The 21,342-nt window shown below is 48.6% G+C and overlaps 1 protein-coding gene across 3 annotated transcripts in view; it reads left to right on the top strand.

Annotated features, from left to right (window-relative positions):
* The window catches only part of Atg7 (autophagy related 7), a 226,487-nt gene that overhangs the window by 80,638 nt on the left and 124,507 nt on the right, over positions 1–21,342 (top strand). For all 3 annotated transcript variants that reach the window (XM_059258391.1, XM_059258393.1, XM_059258390.1), the window contains exons 16-17: positions 1,313–1,388; positions 13,331–13,411. In XM_059258391.1, the coding sequence (XP_059114374.1) occupies positions 1,313–1,388; positions 13,331–13,411 (157 nt within the window). The remainder of the gene's footprint in view (positions 1–1,312; positions 1,389–13,330; positions 13,412–21,342) is intronic.

Here is a 21,342-nt window from a genome sequence, read left to right on the forward strand (position 1 = left end):
TTCTCAAAAGTCTGTGCAAGGCCCTGCCCCAAGAACGTTACAACTGTCTACTTCTTCAACCCCCTGTTGAACTTACTAGGAGAAAACTAGTAGTTGTGATTCTGTTTTTCTCATTTTTGGTCAGAGTCTCACTGTGTATCCCAGGCTTGCCTTGAACTCCTATAGCCCTCCCACTCAGGGTGGTCCCCAGTCTGCCAGCATGACAAGTTCCTGCCATCTCCCCTTGCTTATCAGTCCTGTTTCTGATGGGGAGCTAGGCTTGGTGTGTAAAACTCAAGCGGCCAGTGGGTGGCAGTCAGGCTGTGGCTCCTCCAGCATGGATCCATCGCCGCCACACCCTGCTTTGGAGTGGTGTGCTAAGTGTGCCATTTGTAGTGCAGGTGGAGAGAATCAAGTGCAGAAAATACTTAGTTTTCATCCAAATGGAATTCCAAGAAAGACAGTGTGGACAGCCACAGCAGTAGTCTGTTTGTCACGTGACTCAGAGGGCCTCAGTGACTGGTGAACAAGGTGAACGGAGAATGAGCAGTTATGTCCTCCCTTGCCTTCGCCTCCCCTGCCATCCAAGTTTCTTACTACCCCTGGTAGGAAGTACAGTCTTTGAGAGCTGGTTCTGCACCTCCTTGATCCCACTCCCTGTCCCCTTTGTCCAGGACATAAATGAGTGTGGCCCCTCTCTGGGAGGAGCCCATTACTTCTGCCCAGTTCATCCCTTTTCTTTCTCCTTCCTCCATGTTCATGGCATTTAGATCAGTGTAGCAGGTGAGAGGAGGCTGTGGGGGTACACAGCCCGCTCCAGCTGCTGGAAGGCTGAGCTGGAGGAGAGTCCAAGCCTAGCTGGCTTTCGCAGTGTAGTGAGAGCTTGTGAAAGGAAAGAGTGAGGATAAGAGAGAGGGAGGAGGGAGGGAGGGAGGGAGAGAGGGAGGGAGGGAGAGGGGGAGGGAAGCGAGCAAGCCTTGCACTTGGCGATTTATCTCACATGCCCCTGATGTATCATACAGTCCGTCTCCCCCACCCCCCACCCCCACCCCCACCCCCACCCCACCCTACCCTGCTCCTGCTTCACAGCTAATGGTTGAGCGGCTTGGTTAGAGACAACACAAGCTCACTCTCCTCTTCCCCACTCCATGGTGCCCGTTTTTTAGTGACTGCCTTTCCCTCGCTCCCATGGAATGAGTCTCCTGCTAGCTTATGAGGCCCAGCAAAGGGCTTCTGGTTCTACTCTGTCCAGTGCCCCTAGATGCTCTCTCGTGTACTCGGCATGAGCACACGTGGGCTGTGAGCTGAGGGCCCTCCTGCTTCCCTCTTGCAGGGGCTATGCCATCGCCAGCAGCAGTGACGACCGCATGAATGAACCTCCCACCTCTCTAGGGCTTGTGCCTCACCAGGTGAGTGATTGGGAATGAACTGGGGGTCCTGCCCCAATCCTCTGGTGGAGGGGAAGGTGGGGACACCTCACTCTTCCACCAACACAACTGCTGCAGCTGAGGCTTCACAGGGGCCTTGTGACCTGGGGAATGTTGTTCTGGGGACACCTGACTTGGATGTGAAGCTGCCGACCAGACTCCACCATGCAGTAGGAAAAGAAAGGACGGGCTTTGGGACAGCCAGGCGTGGTTCAGTCTCAGCCCTGCTATGTGTGGCCTTCCCTGGCCCAGTCTCAAAACTTCTCAGGGCCTTGTTTTCCTGTCTACAAACCACACTAAGCTCCCTGGTAGTCACAGAGGCCAGGCTAATGGGTGCCAGCCCAGCGGATGTAGAGTAGCTGGCTAGCCCTCAGTGCCCAGTGCCCTACCTGGGCAGGAAGCCTTTCTGAGCAAGCATGGGCAGACTGTTAGCCGGGTCACCCAGAAGCAGGGCCTTTGCAGAACACAACCTGCAGGGTCCATGCCTGGGGCTGAAAAGGAAGAAGACATGGTGGGATGAGGCCTGCAGGTCCTGTGTCTCATAGTCTGCATGCTGCCTTTGGGAACATGAGGACAGTTTTAGCGTGACATTTGGGGAGCTGTTCTCTACAGTCCCATGCATTCCACTCCATAACTGGGATGTGTCCCTTCAGTGCAGATTCTGCCTGACAAATTAACTTGTTTGTTTTGTTCTGGGGTGAAACTCTAGGGCCTCATGCATACTAAACATGTGCCCTGAGTAGTCGCCCCGCTCCTCTGCCTGGTGCTTTCCAGAGTGAGTGAGTCAGCAGAAGGAAGAGCTAGACCACCACCATGCAGAGTTAGATAGAGAAGCTGCGCTCCAAGCCCACCCGGACTCTGCCCGTGACTGGTGCTCTCTCAAAGCTTCTGTGGGTGGAGAGCCCGGGCCTGCATGGTGGCGCCTCCGCCTCCCGCTCTCCTCCATCTGCCTCGTCTGCACCCCTCCTGTCTTAAACCTGCTTTCCTGTCTCTAACCTGCTCATGTCAGGAAAGTAGGTGTCTTAGCAAGTGTCCAGGAGTACCTTTGCCTCGACTTTGGAAACCACAGAACCCCAGGAAAGGTGGCTTCCGCTCAGAGGTCCCAAGCGTGGCATTTGTATGACCTGAACGTGTTAGTCTTTTGCCACAGACACATTCACAGCAGAGCCTGGTGATACAGTAGCCGGTCCTCCCCCACCACACACAGGACTGCTGGCTTCTGGGCTGACCTGGGCTGCTCTCCTTCACATCTTCTCCAGGTCTTCCTGCCCTGGAGCCCTGGCCCCGTCTCTCTTACCAACTTCATGCTGAGGAGGGTCTTCACTAAATTTTCAGTCATGCCCTGTACTGGTTCCTCCCTTGAAGTTACACTGCAGCCCCTGCTGCTTCCTCAGTGCTGAGGCCAGAGGGCAGAGCACCCTCCCTGGAGGGATGGCTGTGTCAGATGCATGTGCCTGTGTTTCCCAAGTGCTATGGCAACGCACCGCTCCGTGGGCATTCAGCCCCATGAGTGGGCCTGGCAGTTGCCCGCCATTCACCAAGCCTTCCAGCTTTCTTCCTCTGCAGTTGTCTGAAGGGTTATTTTGGTTGTTGGCCATCTCTTCATCTGGCCTTTTCAAAGGCTGAAGAATAAGGCCACCGTATATGGTAAAAGCCGTGTGTGTGTGTGTGTGTGTGTGTGTGTGTGTGTGTGTGTGTGTGTGTTGCTTACTTATTTCAAGTTTTAAGCCTTTAAGCCTTTATTTTTAGCTACATTCTAAAAAGGAAAGTGGAAAAAGAACTTTAAAATTAATCAGAGTTGTTCAGTCCCCATTTAAACAAATGTTTGGGTTCTTTGTTTTTTTCTTTTTCTCAAGAGAAGGGGACTCTATTTGTGCAACTGTGTTGTGATTAGGGAGCATTATCTCCCCAGAGCTGGGCCTGGTAGCAGGCTCAGCATCCTTCCTTCCCTCCTCCCTCTCCTTCCCTCCTCCCTCTCCTTCCCTCCTCCCTCCCCTCCCTCCTCCCTCCCCTCCCCTCCTCCCTCCCTTCCCCTCCTACTTCCCCTCCCCTCCTCCCTCCCTTCCCCTCCTACTTCCCCTCCCCTCCTCCCTCCTTCCCTTCCTCCTCTCCTCCTCTCTCCCCACTTCCCCCCTCCCCTCTTTCTCCTCCTCCATACTCTAGAGACAAATGGTTTCCTGTTGGAGAGGCGCTAGCTAAGTCCCTTTGTATATTTTGCTTGTAAAGAATGACCTGTAAGGTTCTGGCTCATTTTCTCAGTGCCCCAAGGAGAGTGCTTATTAATCTGCGCCTGTGGAGTGAGATGCCTGGAAAGCCCCACCCCACCCCCAACACCTCCTGAACACCACTATGTAGTGGAGAACATTGCTTGACTTCTCTGCTGTCCTCCAAGGGGGACCTGGGAGGCCATGGCTTGCTCTGCCCTACTCTGGTCCACAGGTAAACTGACCCCATCCAGATATTGTCAAGGGACTTTGAGAGACCCAATTAGTCCCCAACTGAAGTCAGCTGAATGTTATAGCTGATGAAACTGGGCACAGGACTTGAAAACTGTGAAAAACCACTTGATGGGAGAAAACAGGCTCTTTGGGTGGCAGGTTTTGTTTTTTTGTTTTTGTTTTTGTTTTTGTTTTTGTTTTTTTTGTATTCACTTATTTTTTTAGTCTCTGGCCCAACACACAGGGGTTAGATACTGCAAGCAGTCAGAAAGTAAAACTGCTTTGTCTTTAAAGAGAGTGGTTTTTTTCCTCAAAAAATGTATTAATGCATAAACCACATACAGATAATGACCCAAATCATTAAATGTATGATCCAAGCACTCACAAAGTGAACACACACACACACACACACACACACACACACACACATGAACTTCTCTCAACTCACAGGAGGCTTTTGTCAGACTCTGAGCTTTCTGAAAGCGGGTTCCTACAGTATGTACCCCTTGGTCAGGAGTCTTCGGCAGACAACTTCAAGATTGTAGTTCTCAGCAAAGAATCACCATCCCGTCCACTCCCACCGTCCTGGATCTTTTATTAAGAGAATGATATATCCAGCATGGTGACACAGCTGTAGTCAAGAGTTCAAAGCTCTCTAGGGCGCATAGTAAGGCCCTGACTCCAAAGTGAGAGTGGGGGAGGGGGCTCCGCGGATAAAGCACGTGTTGCGCAGGCGCAGGATCAGATTTCAGATTCCTAGCATCCACAGAAGTGCAGGGTGAGCATGGCTGCCCACCTGTAACCCCAGCCTGCACTTGGGAAGAAGACAGGAGACTTTTGGAGCCTTTGGCTAGCTAGACCAGCCTCACCATCGAGCCTTGAGTTCACGTGGGAAACTCTGCCTCCATATATGAGGAGGACAGTGATCAAGGAAGATACCAGACCAACCTCTGGTCCCCACTCACTTGCACATACGTGTGTGTGTACGCGCACGCATGTGTGTGCCTGCACACATGTGCATCCCACACATTTAAAAGAGGAAGAGATGGGAAGCTTGTTGCATTATTTACTTTCTCTTCTTGGTGACAAATATCTGCGCAGGGCAAGTTAAGGCTTTGTTTAAGATCACAGTCCAGTGCAGTGAAGAGGGTGTGGCCACAGGATTGTGAGACCACATGTCACCTTGTACCCTCAGTCAGGACGCAGAGAGAGATTGTTGGCCCTGCAGACCTCCTGGCTGGCAAGGAAATGATCCACACGAGGTAAAGAATGAAACTCAGGTTAGCACCACTTGGGCAGGCGCTGAGTCTGACCAAAGGGTTTATTTTTCTTACTCATTTAAGCAGAGTGAAACTTTAAGAGGAAATCTCCACGTGACAGTTACCACAGCAGAGCTTCAGGGATGGCTCCATAGAAACTCCCTTGCAGGGCTGGAGAGATGGCTCAGAGGTTAAGAGCACTGGCTGTTCTTCCAGAGATCCTGAGTTCAATTCCCAGCAACCACATGGTGGCTCACAGCCATCTGTAATTAGATTTGGTGCCCTCTTCTGGCCTGCAGTCATATATGCTATATACATAATAAATAAATCTTAAAAAAAAAAAAAAGAAAAGAAAAAAGAAACTCCCTTGCAATGTACATCTTTATAGCAAAGCACCTGTGACCTTACAATAAGACAGAGTTCTATTGGCTGATGAACAGTGCTCAGGGTAAGGGTTTAGGGAAGAAGGATTTGTAATTTGCATAAGGATAGATTCTGTTGATGGAGGATGCAAAGTACATAGGACCTCCTTCATAAGGATGGGTTCTGTTCACTGGGAGACAAAGCTCAGGATTTGGGGGGATTCAGGTGAAGGCTGGCTCTACAGAATAGCAGAAGATCACCAGACTGACAGAACTTAGTAGCCTGTGTCTAATGACGTTTGCCTGAATGCCTCAAAAGGACCCTGCAGCAGATGTCCCTGTTCTGTCTTGCAGTCTGAGCAGTTAGCATTTTTGTAAAGACAGAAATGAACTCTGAGGTAGATGTGAGGAGAAGCCTCTGAGTGCATGTGTCCTGTGCCTGGGTGTGTGTGCCCTTCCCCCAGGTCTGCACTTGGAAACCCATGGTTCTCTGGGGCTCTTGAGTTCTTTATTTCTGTTCTTTGCAGAGAAGCAGAACTAGGGCCGGGCACCAGCAAAGGCTGGCCTGAGAGGCCTCAAAGTGAGGTAAGGTAGAGAGGGAACCGGAAGCTCTAGCCACTGTTCGTTGCCTGTCTGCTCAGGCTCTGGTGCCCCTCTCCCCAGGCCTCAGTCTTCTATTTTTTTTTATTAAGATCTAATTGTATTGTTTTAATTATGGGGGCTGGGATGTAAGCACACGAATGCAAGTGCCCACAGAGGTCAGGTGTCAGATTCCCCTGGAGCTGGGGTTACAGGCAGTTGTAAGCTGCTTGATGTGTGTGTGTTTTGGAAATCAAACTCAGGTCCTCAGGAAGAGCAGTATGTGCTCTTAACCACTGAGCCATTTCTCCACCTCTAGGCCTTCTATTTTTAATAAGGTCTCTTTATTTTGGGATTCAAGGATGCTTAACTCTTGTGCCCTGAGAGATGAACAGACTGTCTACTTAGAGGAGGTCCAGCCAAGAGGACGTTGCTTCCTTCGCTTGGATGCTGTGGCCCTCCGCTAGACAGTGATAGGAAAAGTGGATGGTCTGTACTTGTACTGTGTTGGCTGCTGTGGTTTCTGACCTGGTCATGCTGTCCACCTTCTCCTTCCAACTAACCAAGCAGGTACTTCCCAGGCACAGAGTATGCAGGGCACAATGGGATCAGAGATAGCAACGAAGTGCTTGCTCTGGGTGTAGTCTAAGGTAGTAGACACAACTGGACCATCAGAACATGACAGGATCTCCATCCACTAGGAAGTACCTGAAAGCTAGGAGGGTCCTGGGTGTATGATCTGACCACACTCTCATCCTGTCTACCTTCTCCTTGGGCAAGTGTCTCATCTCCTCTGAACCTCTTGTTTTCTGTCTGTAAATAAGGACAACCTAATAACGAGCCCTTGAGTCACATATAGACTGTATTTATTAGGCACTAGCAGAGTTCAGGGCACATGAGACACTTGCCTGTGTTGGCTTTCTTTCTCTTTCCACTTTTTATTAAAGTGGAAGTTTATCTCTAAACAGGAAATTAGGAAGAATCCTAGAACTCGAGAAACAATGCTCGCTACGTCTCGAGAGTTAGCTGTATCCTGCAGTATTTTCTGAAGATGATACTGGCTGGCTTCCAGCTTAGCTCTTTGGTCCCTCTGTGGCTCCAGTTCAATAATGAGAGGCAGCCAGGGATGGGAACGGAAGCTGTTATCTGAAACAAAGACCTCTGCAGTGTGCCTGGGGCTCACTGTTGCTAAACTCCATCTTGGCACGGAATGTGATTAAGACTCCTTTTCAACATCCAGAATCAATCTGGAGTTTGGAGCACGTTTTTATGCATGCAGACTCCAAACTCTAGCAACCTTGCCAAGCCTGAAGGGAGCTGCTGCAACAAGCGAGCAGTGGGACTCTGAGGGGGCTTCGGAGTACCTTTGGGGTGGCCGTTTGTTCCTGGGCAGTTGGTCTTAGCTTCCCATGGAGGCAAAGTGGGCTTGGCACCAAAGTTAGTTTTACTGAGCACAGGTGGAAACATGGCCAGGACAGTGGTTCAGAGAGAGAGGCCCCTCCTTTCCTGATAGATTTATTTTGTATCTAATTGGGCAAAAGCCACTGAAGATAATTGAAGTCACCTGAGAGGTGTTCTGCCCTCTGCAATTTTGTTTTACAGTGTGTTTGAGTTCCTCCCTCCCTCCCTCCCTCCCTCCTCCTTCCCTCCTCTGTGCATTTTAGCTTTTCCACCAGGCTTTTAGAGCCCAAAGAAACCAGAAATGAGATTCTTGGCTTTTCTCCTTGACGCTTGTAAGGCTGTGCTGTTTCTCTGAGTCCTGGTTATCTTATCTGGGAAGTGGTGGAAGGTCACAGGATGACAGTCACACCCAAATGAGCTGCCATAGGACAGATGAGAACACTCAACATGTAGACCTGGCGTGGTGCCTGTGCGTGGGAATGCCCTGTATCCTCACCTGGCATGGAGAGCCGACTAGAGGTGTGAGGGCCCTGGTATAAAACTGGAGTCATTTTAGCTAAAATTACAACAACCCAATGGAGGGGTTCCCGTCCCTGCTCTGCCATCAGTCACCTCTGAGCCCTTCCAGAATAAACTTTCACCAGCACAGCCCAGAGCCACCACTGGAAACTTCCAGGGATGTAGTCACTGGAGATGTACCACCCTGAGCTAGGAAGAAAGACTTTGTGGTGGCCAGGCCCACTCCTTGAACTAAGCTCTGCCATTTGTCATTGCTTGGTGTATTTCTGAAAGGGCCTTGTATGCCTGCTGAAGTCTGGCCACACTGCACAGCAGAGTGCTGAGCCTGCCGGCCCCCCTTGAACAGCCCTGCACCCATGACTGGTTCCCGCCACCACCTCTCATCTCACACCCAGGGCAGTGTCTCTTGTCTTCGAAGCCCTGATAGCGAAGCTGGGGATAACCCAGAGCTGCTTGACAGCAGAGATTTCCCCTCACCTGCTCTCCTGTTTGGGGTCTCACAGTGAATAGCAGGGCAGGAGCCAAGAAAGCATAGGTAGCTTTCTTCCAGGGTCCTGCCGCATTGCAGGTAGCAGCAAAGAAACACATATTTTGGGTTGGCTTAGGCATATCTTTCCTTCTGGGCAGGAGGACACACAGCTCCGTGGTAGAATCAGCAGTCATAAGGCTCCAGGGTTAGCGTCAAGAACCAGAAATAAATAAATGAAAACCATTTCCCTCTAGAAAGATACACTGGACACTGAAGCTGGTGATTATTTGGGGGTGGGGGCTTCAGGAACATTTCATTATGAACTTGTTGAAAATACCAAATTTATAAACTGTTTTTAAGTCAACCTTTCCAAGGCATACGTTATAGTTACCAACTGTACCCTTTAATAAGTGTTGACAAGCACCTACATTCCCATCTCACCACCACAGAGGAGGCTTGGTGCATCTGTGACCCCAGCAGTTCCTTTGGGCTGGCATCCTTTCCAGTCCCCCTGAAGCCCCTGGCAGCTACTCATCTGACTTCTGTATTTCTGATTTCTGCCTTTATGTCTCCTCTGCGTTTTCATCTGTGAAAAGGGGAGAGTGGTCACTGGAAAGACGGCTCCGTGGTAGAAGCGCATGCTACTGTTGCAGAGGACCCAAGTTTAGTTCCCAGATTCCATGTCTGAAATTTCACAACTGCCAGCTCCAGGGGATCCTAATACTTCTCTCCATGGGTACTGCGCACACACACAAAAGTCCTAAAAACAGAAAAGGGCAGAGAACAGAATCTTTGACACCACCTTACAGACTCTTAATTTAAATATTAATTTGGCTCATAAGGTGGAATGATGGTGCTCTTTCTAAAAATGTAGAAAGAATTCCAATACTTTCTTTGACTATGAGTTGGTGCCTGGCCTCTCTGAAAAGATCTGGATATATCCTTTAGGACTTCTGCATAATCTGGATTATGGGTCACTCTGGGAGTTTATGCATGTCTAAGTATGATGCTGAACTGTTGGCAGCAGCCTCTGTAAGTCTCATGCATCTTCTGTCAGGCTGAGGGAATATAGCTGGCCATTATACAACATATACACCTAAGAGCTCATTTCTGGGCTCCATTTCTTCATGGTCTGTAGCCTTGCTGTACGCAAATACTGCAGCATTTGTTCAGGGCCTTGGACTCCTACCCACATGGCCAACGGGTCACACATGGGGACAATGTTCTCCAGCAAGTAGCTCTGCAGCTGGGTGTGGGGGGTTCACCCATCATCCCAGCACTGACAGAAGGATTGCCTTAGTATAAGGCCAGCCTGGGCTACAGAGTCAATCCCTGGCTCAAAATAAACAGAAACATCTGTGGCAAGACAGAATTTGTCCATGCAAAAGAAGGATTTCAGACCCTTACTTCATGCCATGAATAAAGATTAGCTCACGAGGTTGGTGAGACACCTGTGACCTGCTAGGCTGGCCGATCTTATGTCAGCTCGATACACAAACTAGAGTTATCTGGAAGGAGGGGATTGTAATTGAGAAAATGCCTCCATGAGCTCTGGCTGTAAAGCATTTTCTTAATTAGTTACTGATAGGGGAGGGCCCAGCTCATTGTGGGTTGATGGTCTGGGTTCTGTAAGAGAGCAGGCTGAGCAAACCATGGGGAGCAAGCCAGTAAGCAGCACCCCTCCGTGGCCCCTGCTTCAGCTCCTGCCTCCAGGATCCTGCCCTGTTTGAGTTTCTGTCTCGACTTCCTTTGATGATGAACAGATATGGAAGGGTAAGCCAAATAAACCCTTTTCTCCCCAACTTGCTCTTTGGTCATGGTGTTTCATCACACAGTAGTAACCGACACCCATGTTGCTGCTGGCCTTTGCTCTCTCTCTCTCTCTCTCTCTCTCTCTCTCTCTCTCTCTCTCTCTCTCCCTCTCCCTCTCCCTCTCCCTCTCCCTCTCCCTCTCCCTCTCCCTCTCCCTCTCCCTCTCCCTCTCCCTCTCCCTCTCCCTCTCCCTCTCCCTCTCCCTCTCCCTCTCCCTCTCTCCCTCTCTCCCCCTCCCTCTTCCTCTCCCTCCCCCTCCCCTTTCTTATCTGCCTCTCCCCTTCCTCCTTTCCTGCTCTTCTTTTCAGCCTTATAACTAGGTCTGCTCGCTCCCTTCTGTCCAGCTCTGCTCCCCCATAAGTTTAGCAGAAAACATCACACCACAGAATGGAAACACGGATGTGTAGGCCACTTTCCACAGTGTTTTTTATGGAAAATGTGTTAAATCGGATTGCTTTAAAAGAACTCAGTATGAAAGCAACTTACATGTCTGTCCGAGGCATACTGTGAGCATACATTCACCTTATCTTTTTATTCTATTTATTTGTGTATGTGTACATGGGTGTGAGTGTGTGAGCCATGGCACACACGTGGTGGTCAGAGGCAAGTTTGTGGGAGTCGGTCTGTCCGTCTAGCGTGTGATCCCAGGAATCTCACTCAGGTCATCAGGCCTGGCACCTGCTGAGCATCTCACTGGCCCCGGAGCATGCATTTAAACCTGGAGCATTGGGCCTCATAAGGATCTCAACATTGTCCTTTGTGACTTGCCGTTAAGGTCCTTTCAGTTGGTGGCTTCTCCTGGTTCCTGATTAGCTGACTTTCCACTCTGGACTTGTCTTTTGTTCTGGTTTGTAAAATGGCCACCACATCCCTCAGAGACAAGAAACTAAACGTCACATTTTCAAGAGTTCCCAAGGAGTCAGCTCTGACTTAACCCTGGTGCTGGATAGTGTGTGTCAACTTGACACAACCTAGAGTCATCAGAGAAGAGGGAGCCTTAATTTTGAAAATGCCTCCATGAGATCAGGCAAGTCTATAGGGCATTTTCTCTGCTTTTCTTTCTTTTTTTTTTTTACTTTCTATTTTATTTTTTGAGACAGTTTCTCTGTGTAATAGCCCTGGCTGTCCTGGAATTCACTCTGTTGACCACGGTGGCCTCAAACTCACAGAGATCTGCCTGCCTCTGCCTCCCTGAATGCTGGAATTAAAGGTGTGTATCACCACTGCCCAGCTGGGCATTTTCTTAAGTGGTTGATGTGGGAGAGTCCAGTCCATTGCATGTGGTGCCATCCTTGGGCTGGTGGTCCTGGGTTCTGTAAGAAAACAGACTGAGCAAGCCATGGGGAACAAGCCAATAAACAGCAATCCTCCATGGCCTCTGCATCAGCTCCTGTCTCCAGGTTCTTGCTTTTGGTCATGGTGTTTTTCACAACAGTAGAAAATGTCGGAGACCAGAGTTGGGGTCCAGCCCCAACCTATCGAAGGGTCCCTTGAAGGGGGGAGTGGGGAATTGAGAAATTCTAGTTAAGAAATACAGAAGTAGATGATGGAAAAAAAAAAACCAGACGCAGGATAGCTTTGGGAGGGCCCTGGGTCAATACCCGGCAGCCTCAAGTTTATTTCTAATGGGCCCTTTATACACTAGAAAGGGAAAGGTAAAAGACTTCTCCCTTTCAAGATCAAAGCACAATGTACAACCAGGTGTAGACCCTTCAAAACACCTGGTAACCATGCCCCATGGCAAAGCATCTTGTGATTAGGCCTTGAAGTATAAGACACCTGGTAACCATCACTTTGCACTCTATTATGCAGCCTTGGAGAGCAATTTAAACTCTGACCTTGAGTCAAACCACAAATTGGAATCTTTGTGGGCTCCCACAAGAAAACTGAGACGCCCACCTTTAGTCATGGTGTCCATGACAGCAATAGGAATGTAGCTTTATTGCCTCCTGCTTACCTTGCCAGGCTGCTTCATCTTCTAAGCCTGCTTTCATCAACTTCAAACAGGAAGTTCTGGCATCAAGCAAACTTTCAAGCAGATTTGTGTCATCTTGCTTGCTGCAGATGCTGGCTTCTGTGGGAATGCTCAAGGTTTTACCATCATGAGTTTTATTGTGTCTCCCTGATACATGCAACGGGCTGCAGCTCCCCGTCACCACTCACTTTTGGTGGCTGGAACCCACAAGCTGCTCTCAAAGTGGCTTTATTGCTTGCAATCCGATGTTTCTGCTCAAGGTGGCGCTGTCTCCCCAGCAATAGTGTAATTGTGCATTTTTATTTCTGTGGGGTCTGCATTCAGCACCTAGTCACTAGGCCTACCTTTAGAACAACAGTCTCTGCCTTGAGAAGCTGTCTGCTCTTGAGAAGTCAATGTAGCGCTGTGGAAATGCACGCTTACCCCCAAGCCTCTATTTCCGTGGGAGAAGCAAGTCAGAGCAACCTAGATTACCCAGCTTTGTTCGGTTCTGTGAGGCTGGGATGGAACCGTGGCCCCTGCTTGCCAGGCAAACGACCTGCCACTCAGCTGCACCTTGGCTCTCAGACACTTCTTTGAACAGTATTTTTATGTTCATTTTGTTTTTGAGACAGGGTCTCATGTGTTCTAGGCTAGCCTTAGACTTCTTATGTCTGCAGCCAAGAATGACATTGGACTCCTGATCCTCCTGCGTCTACCTCCTCTGTGCTAGGTTCTTAGGTGTGCACCACCAAGCCTGGTTTATACCATGCCAGTAATGGAACCCAAGGCCTTGTGCATGCTGGCCAAGGATTCTACCAACTGAGATACAGCACAGCCCTGAGACATGCTTTAGATCTCCCACCTTGCTGTTTCATATTTTTAAGTAAATTTGATTTTAGGCCTCAAATATTTAAAGATCATGTATATCTTGTTAACAAATAACCTAATATATTTCTCCCTCAAACCTATTACAGTATGGTGGATGGGGGTTGCTTACAGTCACAGAATTGCTTGTGTCAGGACCCCTAATAACCATTCCCTCCTCCTTGTCACCCACCAGACATGCATCTTTATAGATGTGTTCATCCCTTGCCTAATGAGTAATTGTTCTGTTCTGTTTGTTTTTAGATCCGGGGATTTCTGTCACGGTTCGATAATGTCCTTCCTGTCAGCCTGGCATTTGACAAATGTACAGCCTGTTCACCCAAAGTAAGTCATTTTGCCTCTGAGCAATTAACCTCAACCTAACCCACCAGGGCCAGTGGGGTGGTTTTTTTTGTTTTGTTTTGTATTTTGTTTGTTTGGGATGTGTGTGTGTGTGTGTGTGTGTGTGTGTGTGTGTGTGTGTAGAAGAAGGGGAGCCTGGAGGGCTTGGTCCTGCTGTTGTTGATCTGCATTCATCTTCTGAGACTCCAGCCTTGGAAACTGCAGGTTCTAGAAGGCAGAGAGAGCCTGAGCTGGATGCTGGGTCTGTGCCTGCACTGAAGTACTTTCAACATGAACGGAACCTCTCCTGAAGTTCTGTTCCTCTCCTGAGGGTTTCCTTCCTTGAGCCTACTGAGCAGAGCACTTTTTAAGCTTTCCCCAGAAGGTGGGGGTTTCGGGCAGTCCGGTTGTGAGTGTTTTGGAGATGTTCCTAATGACAAAGGAAAAGCAAGCAGAGATGAGGGGCCTGGATCGGGAGGCTGGAACAGGCCCCTGCCTCTTTGATCTTTGCAGCAGCTCTAAAAATAGAGCAGGGCTGTTGTCCATCGTAATGGGAACCGGCTGATGCATCTCAGAGCTCCATGGTATCTCAGTTTTTAATAGGCTCTGAGTTATTCTCGCATGTGTACTGTACGTGACAGCTGATTCCTTTTTGGATGTCCCTTTAAGTCCATGCATTCCTACTGCAGTTAATACAGCTCCTCATGTTGTGGTGACCCCCAACCATAAGATTATTTTTGTTGCTACTTCATAACTGTAATTTTGCTACTGTTGTGAATATCTGATATGTAGGGTATCTGATCTGCAACCTGTGTGAAAGGTCATTTCGTTCCAGGGATTGCGACCTGCAGGTTGAGAACCACTGCTTTAAGCCTTCAATCTGGCCCTTTTGGACTCCTACTTGGGGTGTTATGCAGAGTAGCTTATGAGAGTCACTCATCCCAAGCTGACATTTCTCAGTTAAAGATCTGGGATTTCCCAGCTGTGCCTCAGTGGGCGGTGCTAAGGAAATTGAATTCTAGGAAAAGTGTACTTAGAGTTGAAAAACTTCTGTTGAAAACTGCACACAGCCGAGTCTTCTGAGAAGCCAAGCCCTGACCTGTTTGTCTAACAGGAATTTGGGATCGATGAGCCACAGTGATGGATTTGGTTAAATCTAAGCACTCCCAAGTGAAGAGTGGCTTGTTTTCCTTTCTGCTCTGAGAGTAAACTAAGCCTGCGTTATTGTTGGGCATCTCAAGTGCCTGGTTGAGATTTAAAGCTTATAATTTGTGGGTAAATGACCTCTAAGCTCATTCCTCTTGTTGTGGCTCAAAGTATCCTGTGTCCTCTTTGGCAGGACCCTGAGTGTAGCGATGTGCACATCTATCTGCAGAGACATGTTTCGGGATGGTGTGCTCCTTAGTAGAAATGACTTTCTGTCTGTCAGTCCATCCGTCTTTGCTTTGTACAACTGAACTAATTGGTCTCCAAATAACTTGGCAGTATTATTTTCAAACTGAAACCCTTCAGTGTCAGAAGCTTCCTGCAGCTTTCTGCAGGTCTAGCTCATCGATGAAATGAAGATAATTGGGTTCTAGGGAGAAATGTGAGCACTCCCTCTCTCGTTCTGTTTCTAATTAAACTGGCCCAGAAGATACTGCCTATAACACCCCCCAAACATACCTCAGACTGCCTGCCCCTCCTTATTCTTTAGGAGAGAATGGCCTTTTTGTTTTACGTCCTCGCTCCTTGTAAGCATCAGATTAAACACAGGTATGGTGTCTTTGTTACCAGAGTTGTTTCCTGTCGGTGGCCGTCCAGAGAGTCCTGCATTACACAAACTTGCCAGGCAAGTTAATACAAACTGACGTGGATTTTCACAGCTGCGCCGTTCCCATAGCGATCACTTTTCATGTGGTCTGGATATTGGGTTTCCTTTGTGCCGAGAAGGCTGCACCTCCTTCAGGAGAAGCCCCTCGTTTACTTTCTTGGCCTCCTTCCCTGTCATTCACCATCATCTGCAGACCAAGCGTTGATACTTGGAAATGACAATTCCAATTATGCCTTGTCGCTATATGAGAATGTTTTCTTAACGCTTACTCAGCACGATGTTTTTATCCTGAGTCATGTCTGAATTGCTGCTGTTTGGATCGAAATTCTTTGGAGCTAAAAATGAGTTCTAGAAATTTCTCCTTTGATACTTGTGAAGTCATTTTTTTTTCTTCATTCTCAAGAATTTCATACGTGTATGCAATGTGTATGCAATGACACATGATCATATCTTCCTCTATTTCCCGTCTTTAACTCCCCTCAAATAGTCCCCCAATACAGCCCCCTCCCAACTTCATGCCCTCCCTTTAATAACGTCAATCCCATTAGCACTTTCCATGTGTGCGAGGGTGTGGAGCCCTCCATCCTCTGGAGCCTGGGAAACTATCAGTGACCACACATTCAAAAAACAATGACTCTTCCTCTCTAGCTGCTATCAACCCACTGTAGCTCCCCAGTAAGGAATTGGGGGCTGGAGCCCAGCTCGCCCATCTGTGCTGGAATTTTGGTTAGATTTGTGCCCCTCAGGACTCTTGCAGGTAACCGTAGCTTCTCTGGGTTCATGAGGGTGATCACCGTGCCAAGTCCAGAACTTCAAATTTTGTGGCTCTCCTCACGCTTCAGCTCTTACATCCTTTCTGCGTCCTCTCCTGTGGTCTTTCCCAGCCATGGCGGTGGTGATATTTAGAAGGATGTCCCACTGAGCACTGAGCACTGAGCCTCTGGCTCTTGTTCCCTTGAGGTGATGTTTTCCTTCAGCAGTTTCCCCAAGAAGAAAGGCTTAACCCTACTCTTGTCTGGACTTAGCTTCAAATACAGCCGCGGGGGGTAGGTGGAACAGGATGCTGTCTGTGAGTAGCAAACCTCCTGTTTATTAACGTGATACTGACACTGTTGCTGTCATCGTGTGGCCAGAGTTGAAGAAAGACATGGGCCTCTGCCCCTGTGTCTAGGAAGGTGGCATCCTTGTCCCTCTCAGCACGTCCACGACCGTTTGATCTCAGCTTGGGACAGAGCTGCGTGAATTGTTCCATTCACATATTTGCAGAGAGGTGTGGGTGCTGAGGGGTTGTTTTCTTGTTGTCATTTTAATTTCTGTTTCATTGTCTCACAGAACTTCCTTAAATGGTGGCATCTACCGCCAGAACTTAGAGGCCTTTTTGACACATGTACAAGTTGCTTTTCAGTTCTAGAGTGTTAGTGACCGTCTGTCAGGCCAACAAGTATGATTGTGAACCAGGAATCCTGAAAAGCTATCCCAGAATGCATTGAGGTAATTTATTAGCAGCAGTGTGTCTCTTAATTTCTTTCTCTCTTTTATTTCAGTAACTTTGAATGTTGGTACAGTTTTTAAAAGATGTATTATTTTATATTTGTGGGGTGGCAGAGTGGAGAGCCTGCAGAGGCCGGAAGTATCAGATCCCCTGGAACTGCAGCTACAGGTAGTTGTGAGCAGCTACCTGGTGTGTGCTGGGAACTGAACTCCGCTCCACTGCAAAAGCAGTCAGTGCTCTTAACCACTGAGTATCCCTAGTCCTTTTGAAACACTTTCACACTCACAGAAAGTGGGGCAGGAGAGATGGCTCAGCGGTTAAGAATGTTGGCTGCTCTTACAGAGGACCTGGGTTCAATTCCCAGCACCCACATGGTGGCTCCCAACAATCCATAAGTCCAATTCTAGAGAATCCAACTCCTTCTTCTGGCTTCTCTGACACCAGACATGGTGCACATACATTCAAGAAAAATACTTGTATACATAAAGTAAAGTAAGTACATCTTTTAAAAGGAAAGGACAAACGGACTTACAGAAAACTGCAGAGTCAGCTCCTGTGTGGCCTTCACCAGAGTCAGCTCCAGTTTCCACCATCATCCTCTCTGCTGCCCCTCTTCCTTAGCTCTGCCCCTTCTCGTTTCTTTCTCAAATTTTCCAGAGTCAACAGGGAATTGTTCCTTCTCAACCAAACATCTCCCTGTGAATTTCCTAAGAACAAAGACCCTCCCTCACCAACATAGCACACAGGAAATGGAGACTGCTGAGTGTTAGCAGTCCTGTACCTGAGCCACAGGCTCTATTTCAGACAGGGTCGTCTGTCCCGCCCTGTTCTTAACGGAGTTCCCGTCTTCCTCCTCCTCCTCCCGGATGAGGACCCACTCAGGGTCAGACCCGACCTTTATATAGTTGTGACGTTTCTTTTGACCTCCCTCAGCCTGGGAGAGGTCTGTTTACTCTCCTCCTCCTTGGCTCTGCCCTGTTGCCGTTGTCCATGATGTTTGTAGAGTCTCCCTTGGTTCTCATCTGTCTAAGGCTTGTCTCTGAGGAGATTCAGGTTATGAATTTGACAGGAATACCAAAGAAGTAATGTGCCCTATGTCTGGAGGCATGTGACATGTTTTGTTGCCACTGGTGGTGTTAACTTCTTTCTGTGAGGAGTAGTTCCCTTTTCCAACAGGGAGAAACCTGGTTCCCCTCATCCTGAATAGATGGGACTTACCTGCTCTCATCCAGAACACACAGAAATTACAAAACAGCTAGGCCCTGCTGCTTCAGAATGGTGCTGAGGAGATGACTCGGTCAGTATAGTGCTTGCCATGTGAGCATGGGGTCTGAGGTGGGATCTTCAGCATCCACATATCCACCTGCGACCACAGTGTTGAGGGAGAGCAGGGCAAGGACAGCTTCAGATGGAATGGAAGACCCTCTCACAAAAGGTGGAATGTGAGAGAGAAAGACAACCCAATGTTGACCTAGCCACCACATGCATGAACACACTTATGTACAGGTACCAATAGGCCCATATGTACACACACACACACACACACACACACACACACACACACACACACACACACATTCCGAAAGAAAAGGAGCATAGTAAGTAGAGTTCCATCTTTATCATGGTTTTCTCTTTCTTGTCTGCTTCCTAGAATGGAATGCTCTCACTCTAAAGCAATTCTGTGACATTGACTAGACAGGATGTAAAATACCTCCATCACTCTAGAACTTTCTTAGCCTCTTCCACAAGAGAGTGGAAGATGTCACATACTGGGAATGTTTTTTTTCCCCTTAAGGAGTCCAGACATCTTCTAGTATTTCCATAGCAGTATCTTTGTTTCTAGAACCCAGAAGTTGGCCAACAGCTTCTGAGAAACTGCAGAATGAGGTGCAGGGCTGTTCCTGGGGTGGGCAGAAATCTTGAGCTTGCTCACCTGAGGTGCAGTATGCAGGAGTAAGCTTGTTATTGCTGCATGGTTCTGTCACCCACAGCATCTGTGACGTGACAGAAACACCTCTGGGAGGAAGCAGGCCTCAAGCTTGTCTTGCATATCATCTGAGGCCTGCGTCCTGCACAGATGTAGCAATGTGCCCAGAGACCTGCTGTTTGAGGTTCTGCTTAGTGACGAGCAAGGCTAATAACATCCTCAGTCTGCTGATGAGCCTGTGGAGGGGATTCTGCTGACGACTTGTAAGGCACGTCTGAGGTGTTGGGTGAGTGTCCTGGGTGGGAGGGAAAGGCAGCATTAGTGACAGCCACCAGCTGGTGTCATCAGATAGCAAACAGTTTCCTTCTTGCCCTTTTTCACAGCGGCCTGCTCATTCATCCTGTGATATAATACAACACCACCAAGAAAGGTTCTTTGTTGTACAGTTCCCTGTGATGGAAGAAGCATTGGGGACTGGGGGTAGCTCAGCTAGAAAATCAATTGCTGTGCAAGAGTGAGGACGTCAGTTCAAATCCCCAGAAGCCACATAGAGCTGCATGGTTAGTGCGTATCTGTAATCTTGTCACCTCTAGACAGTGGAAGGCAGAACAAGAAAATCTCAGAAAGCTCACCGGCTGCCAAGGAACCTGTCAAGCAAGGTAGAAGGTGAAGTTGACACCCACAGTGTCACGGCATGTATGGGCCTGCACTCACATGATCCTGTACACATACACAAAAAAAATTTAAAGAAGCATGAAATAACAGAACAAAACCACTCTATTGTCTCAGCGCCCAACAGTAGGCATTCAGTACTCAGTTAGTTTGAGTTCCTGCTGTGTGCCAGAGACACACACCATTACTACCATTTACCTCTGAGAGGTTCTCAGATGCCTGTGCATAAAAGGCTTGATGCTATCGGGAGCCCTTGAGAGGAAGTGAGGTCACTGGGGGTGTCCCTTCAAGGAAATATTGGACCCTTCCTCTTTCTTTCCTTTTTTCTTTTGGCAGTGAGGGAAGGGTCTTTCTACCATGGACTCCTACCATGGTGTAACCATCTGACCTCACCCCCAGAAACAATGGGCCAACACCATGAATTGAATCTTCTAAGACCATGAACCACAGCAAACAGTATCTTTTTAAAATTGTCTCAAGTGTTTTGTTACAGTACCTGGAAGGTGACTATCACAATGATCAAAAGAAACTGTGCCACCTTTAGTCCCAGTACTCTGGAGGCAGAGGCAGGAAGCTCTCTGTGAGGTCAAGGACAACCTGGTCTACATAGTGAGTTCTAGGACAGCCAGGGCTACCCAGAGAGAGACGCTGTCTCAAAAAAAGGAGGTGGGGCATTATCCTCAAGAAATGTGACGTGCTGGGACTGGAGAGATGCCCGGCAGGTAAAAGCACTTGCTGCTCTTCCAAAGGACCTGAGTTTGGTTCCCAGCACTCTGTAACCTGTAACTGCAGCTCCAGGGAATCAAGCACTGTCTTCTGGCCTCTGTGGGCACCTGCACTCGGTGCACCCACCCACACATACATGGTTAAAAAAGAAAATAAATAAAAGAGAAAGAAATGAGATCTGCAGAGTGACACAGACCTGTCAGGCAAAGCTACCACCACCCTGTGTCCTGCTCTGCGTTCTGGTATATCCCTCCCCCCCCCCCCCCCCCCCGTCTTTACAACCAGTTGCTTGTATAAATGAGGCTACCCAGAGGAGGCATTGTTGAGAGCCACTTCTGAGTTGAGAAGACAAATTTAAAGACAATCTGTCATTCTAAAAGACAGATTTAACCCATGGAGAGAGAACACAAGCAATTCCGGGCAGGGACAGCTTGCACAATGGCCAGAGAAAGCACTGTGCACTCAAGTTGTTGGGTACCCAGGGGGGACTTAATGAGACTAGCCATTTGCCTGCATGAGCAGCATTTCCCGAGGTGGAGTGTGTTCCTCTCTGTTTTAAATCTTACAGTTCCATATAAAACTCTCACCTCCGCCTGGAGCTTAGGGGCTTTCCCAGCTTATGGCATTAAGCAGCCACAGTGGGGGATTCCCAGGGTCCTGGCTCTCTTCACCGCCTGGCCTGCTGAGTGACCCCAAGCTAGGTGCTTCTGCCTCTGCCGCCCCCATGTCTTCCTCTGGCCAGTGAGTCAGTAGATGAGCTAATGCTGGCTCTCCTCACTCCTCAAGTTACTCGCTTCTGCACTTTCGAGTGCTCTTCTTCCAGCCTTTGTTCCCCTGGCAGTGTCTGTGTGTCCTGTGCTGGGGGCGGAAGCCAGAGCCAAACCACATCCCAGACCAGCAGTCCATTTTAATTGCAGAAAAGCATGAGGATATATTTGAGAAGGCCCTCAGTTATTACCTGCCATTGTGAACTGTGGGTTGTGGCCTTGATTGGTCAGAAAAGGCGTGTGCTCATGTGACATGCAGATGATCTTTCTGACTACTGCTGTGAGTTGGAAATGATCTGCAGGTAGAGGGATTAGAGTGCTGTGTCAAGCATCCTCCCTGCTTCTCAGCCCTCTACAAGGACTGGCCAGCGCCCAGTCGGAAGAGCTCCCGAGGGCTTTTGCCAGGAGTTTCTGCATACAGCTTCTCAGTGGCAAGTATTACTCAAAACAGAGCTGTAGCCAGGGTTTTCTTTCCCTTTCCAAAAGGGACATAAATCTCTTGTTGGGAAAACGATGAGTAACCCCGATTCTGGTCCT

The sequence above is a fragment of the Peromyscus eremicus genome, chromosome 3 (assembly GCF_949786415.1).
Source record: "Peromyscus eremicus chromosome 3, PerEre_H2_v1, whole genome shotgun sequence".
In the NCBI taxonomy this organism is placed as follows: Eukaryota; Metazoa; Chordata; class Mammalia; order Rodentia; family Cricetidae; genus Peromyscus; species Peromyscus eremicus.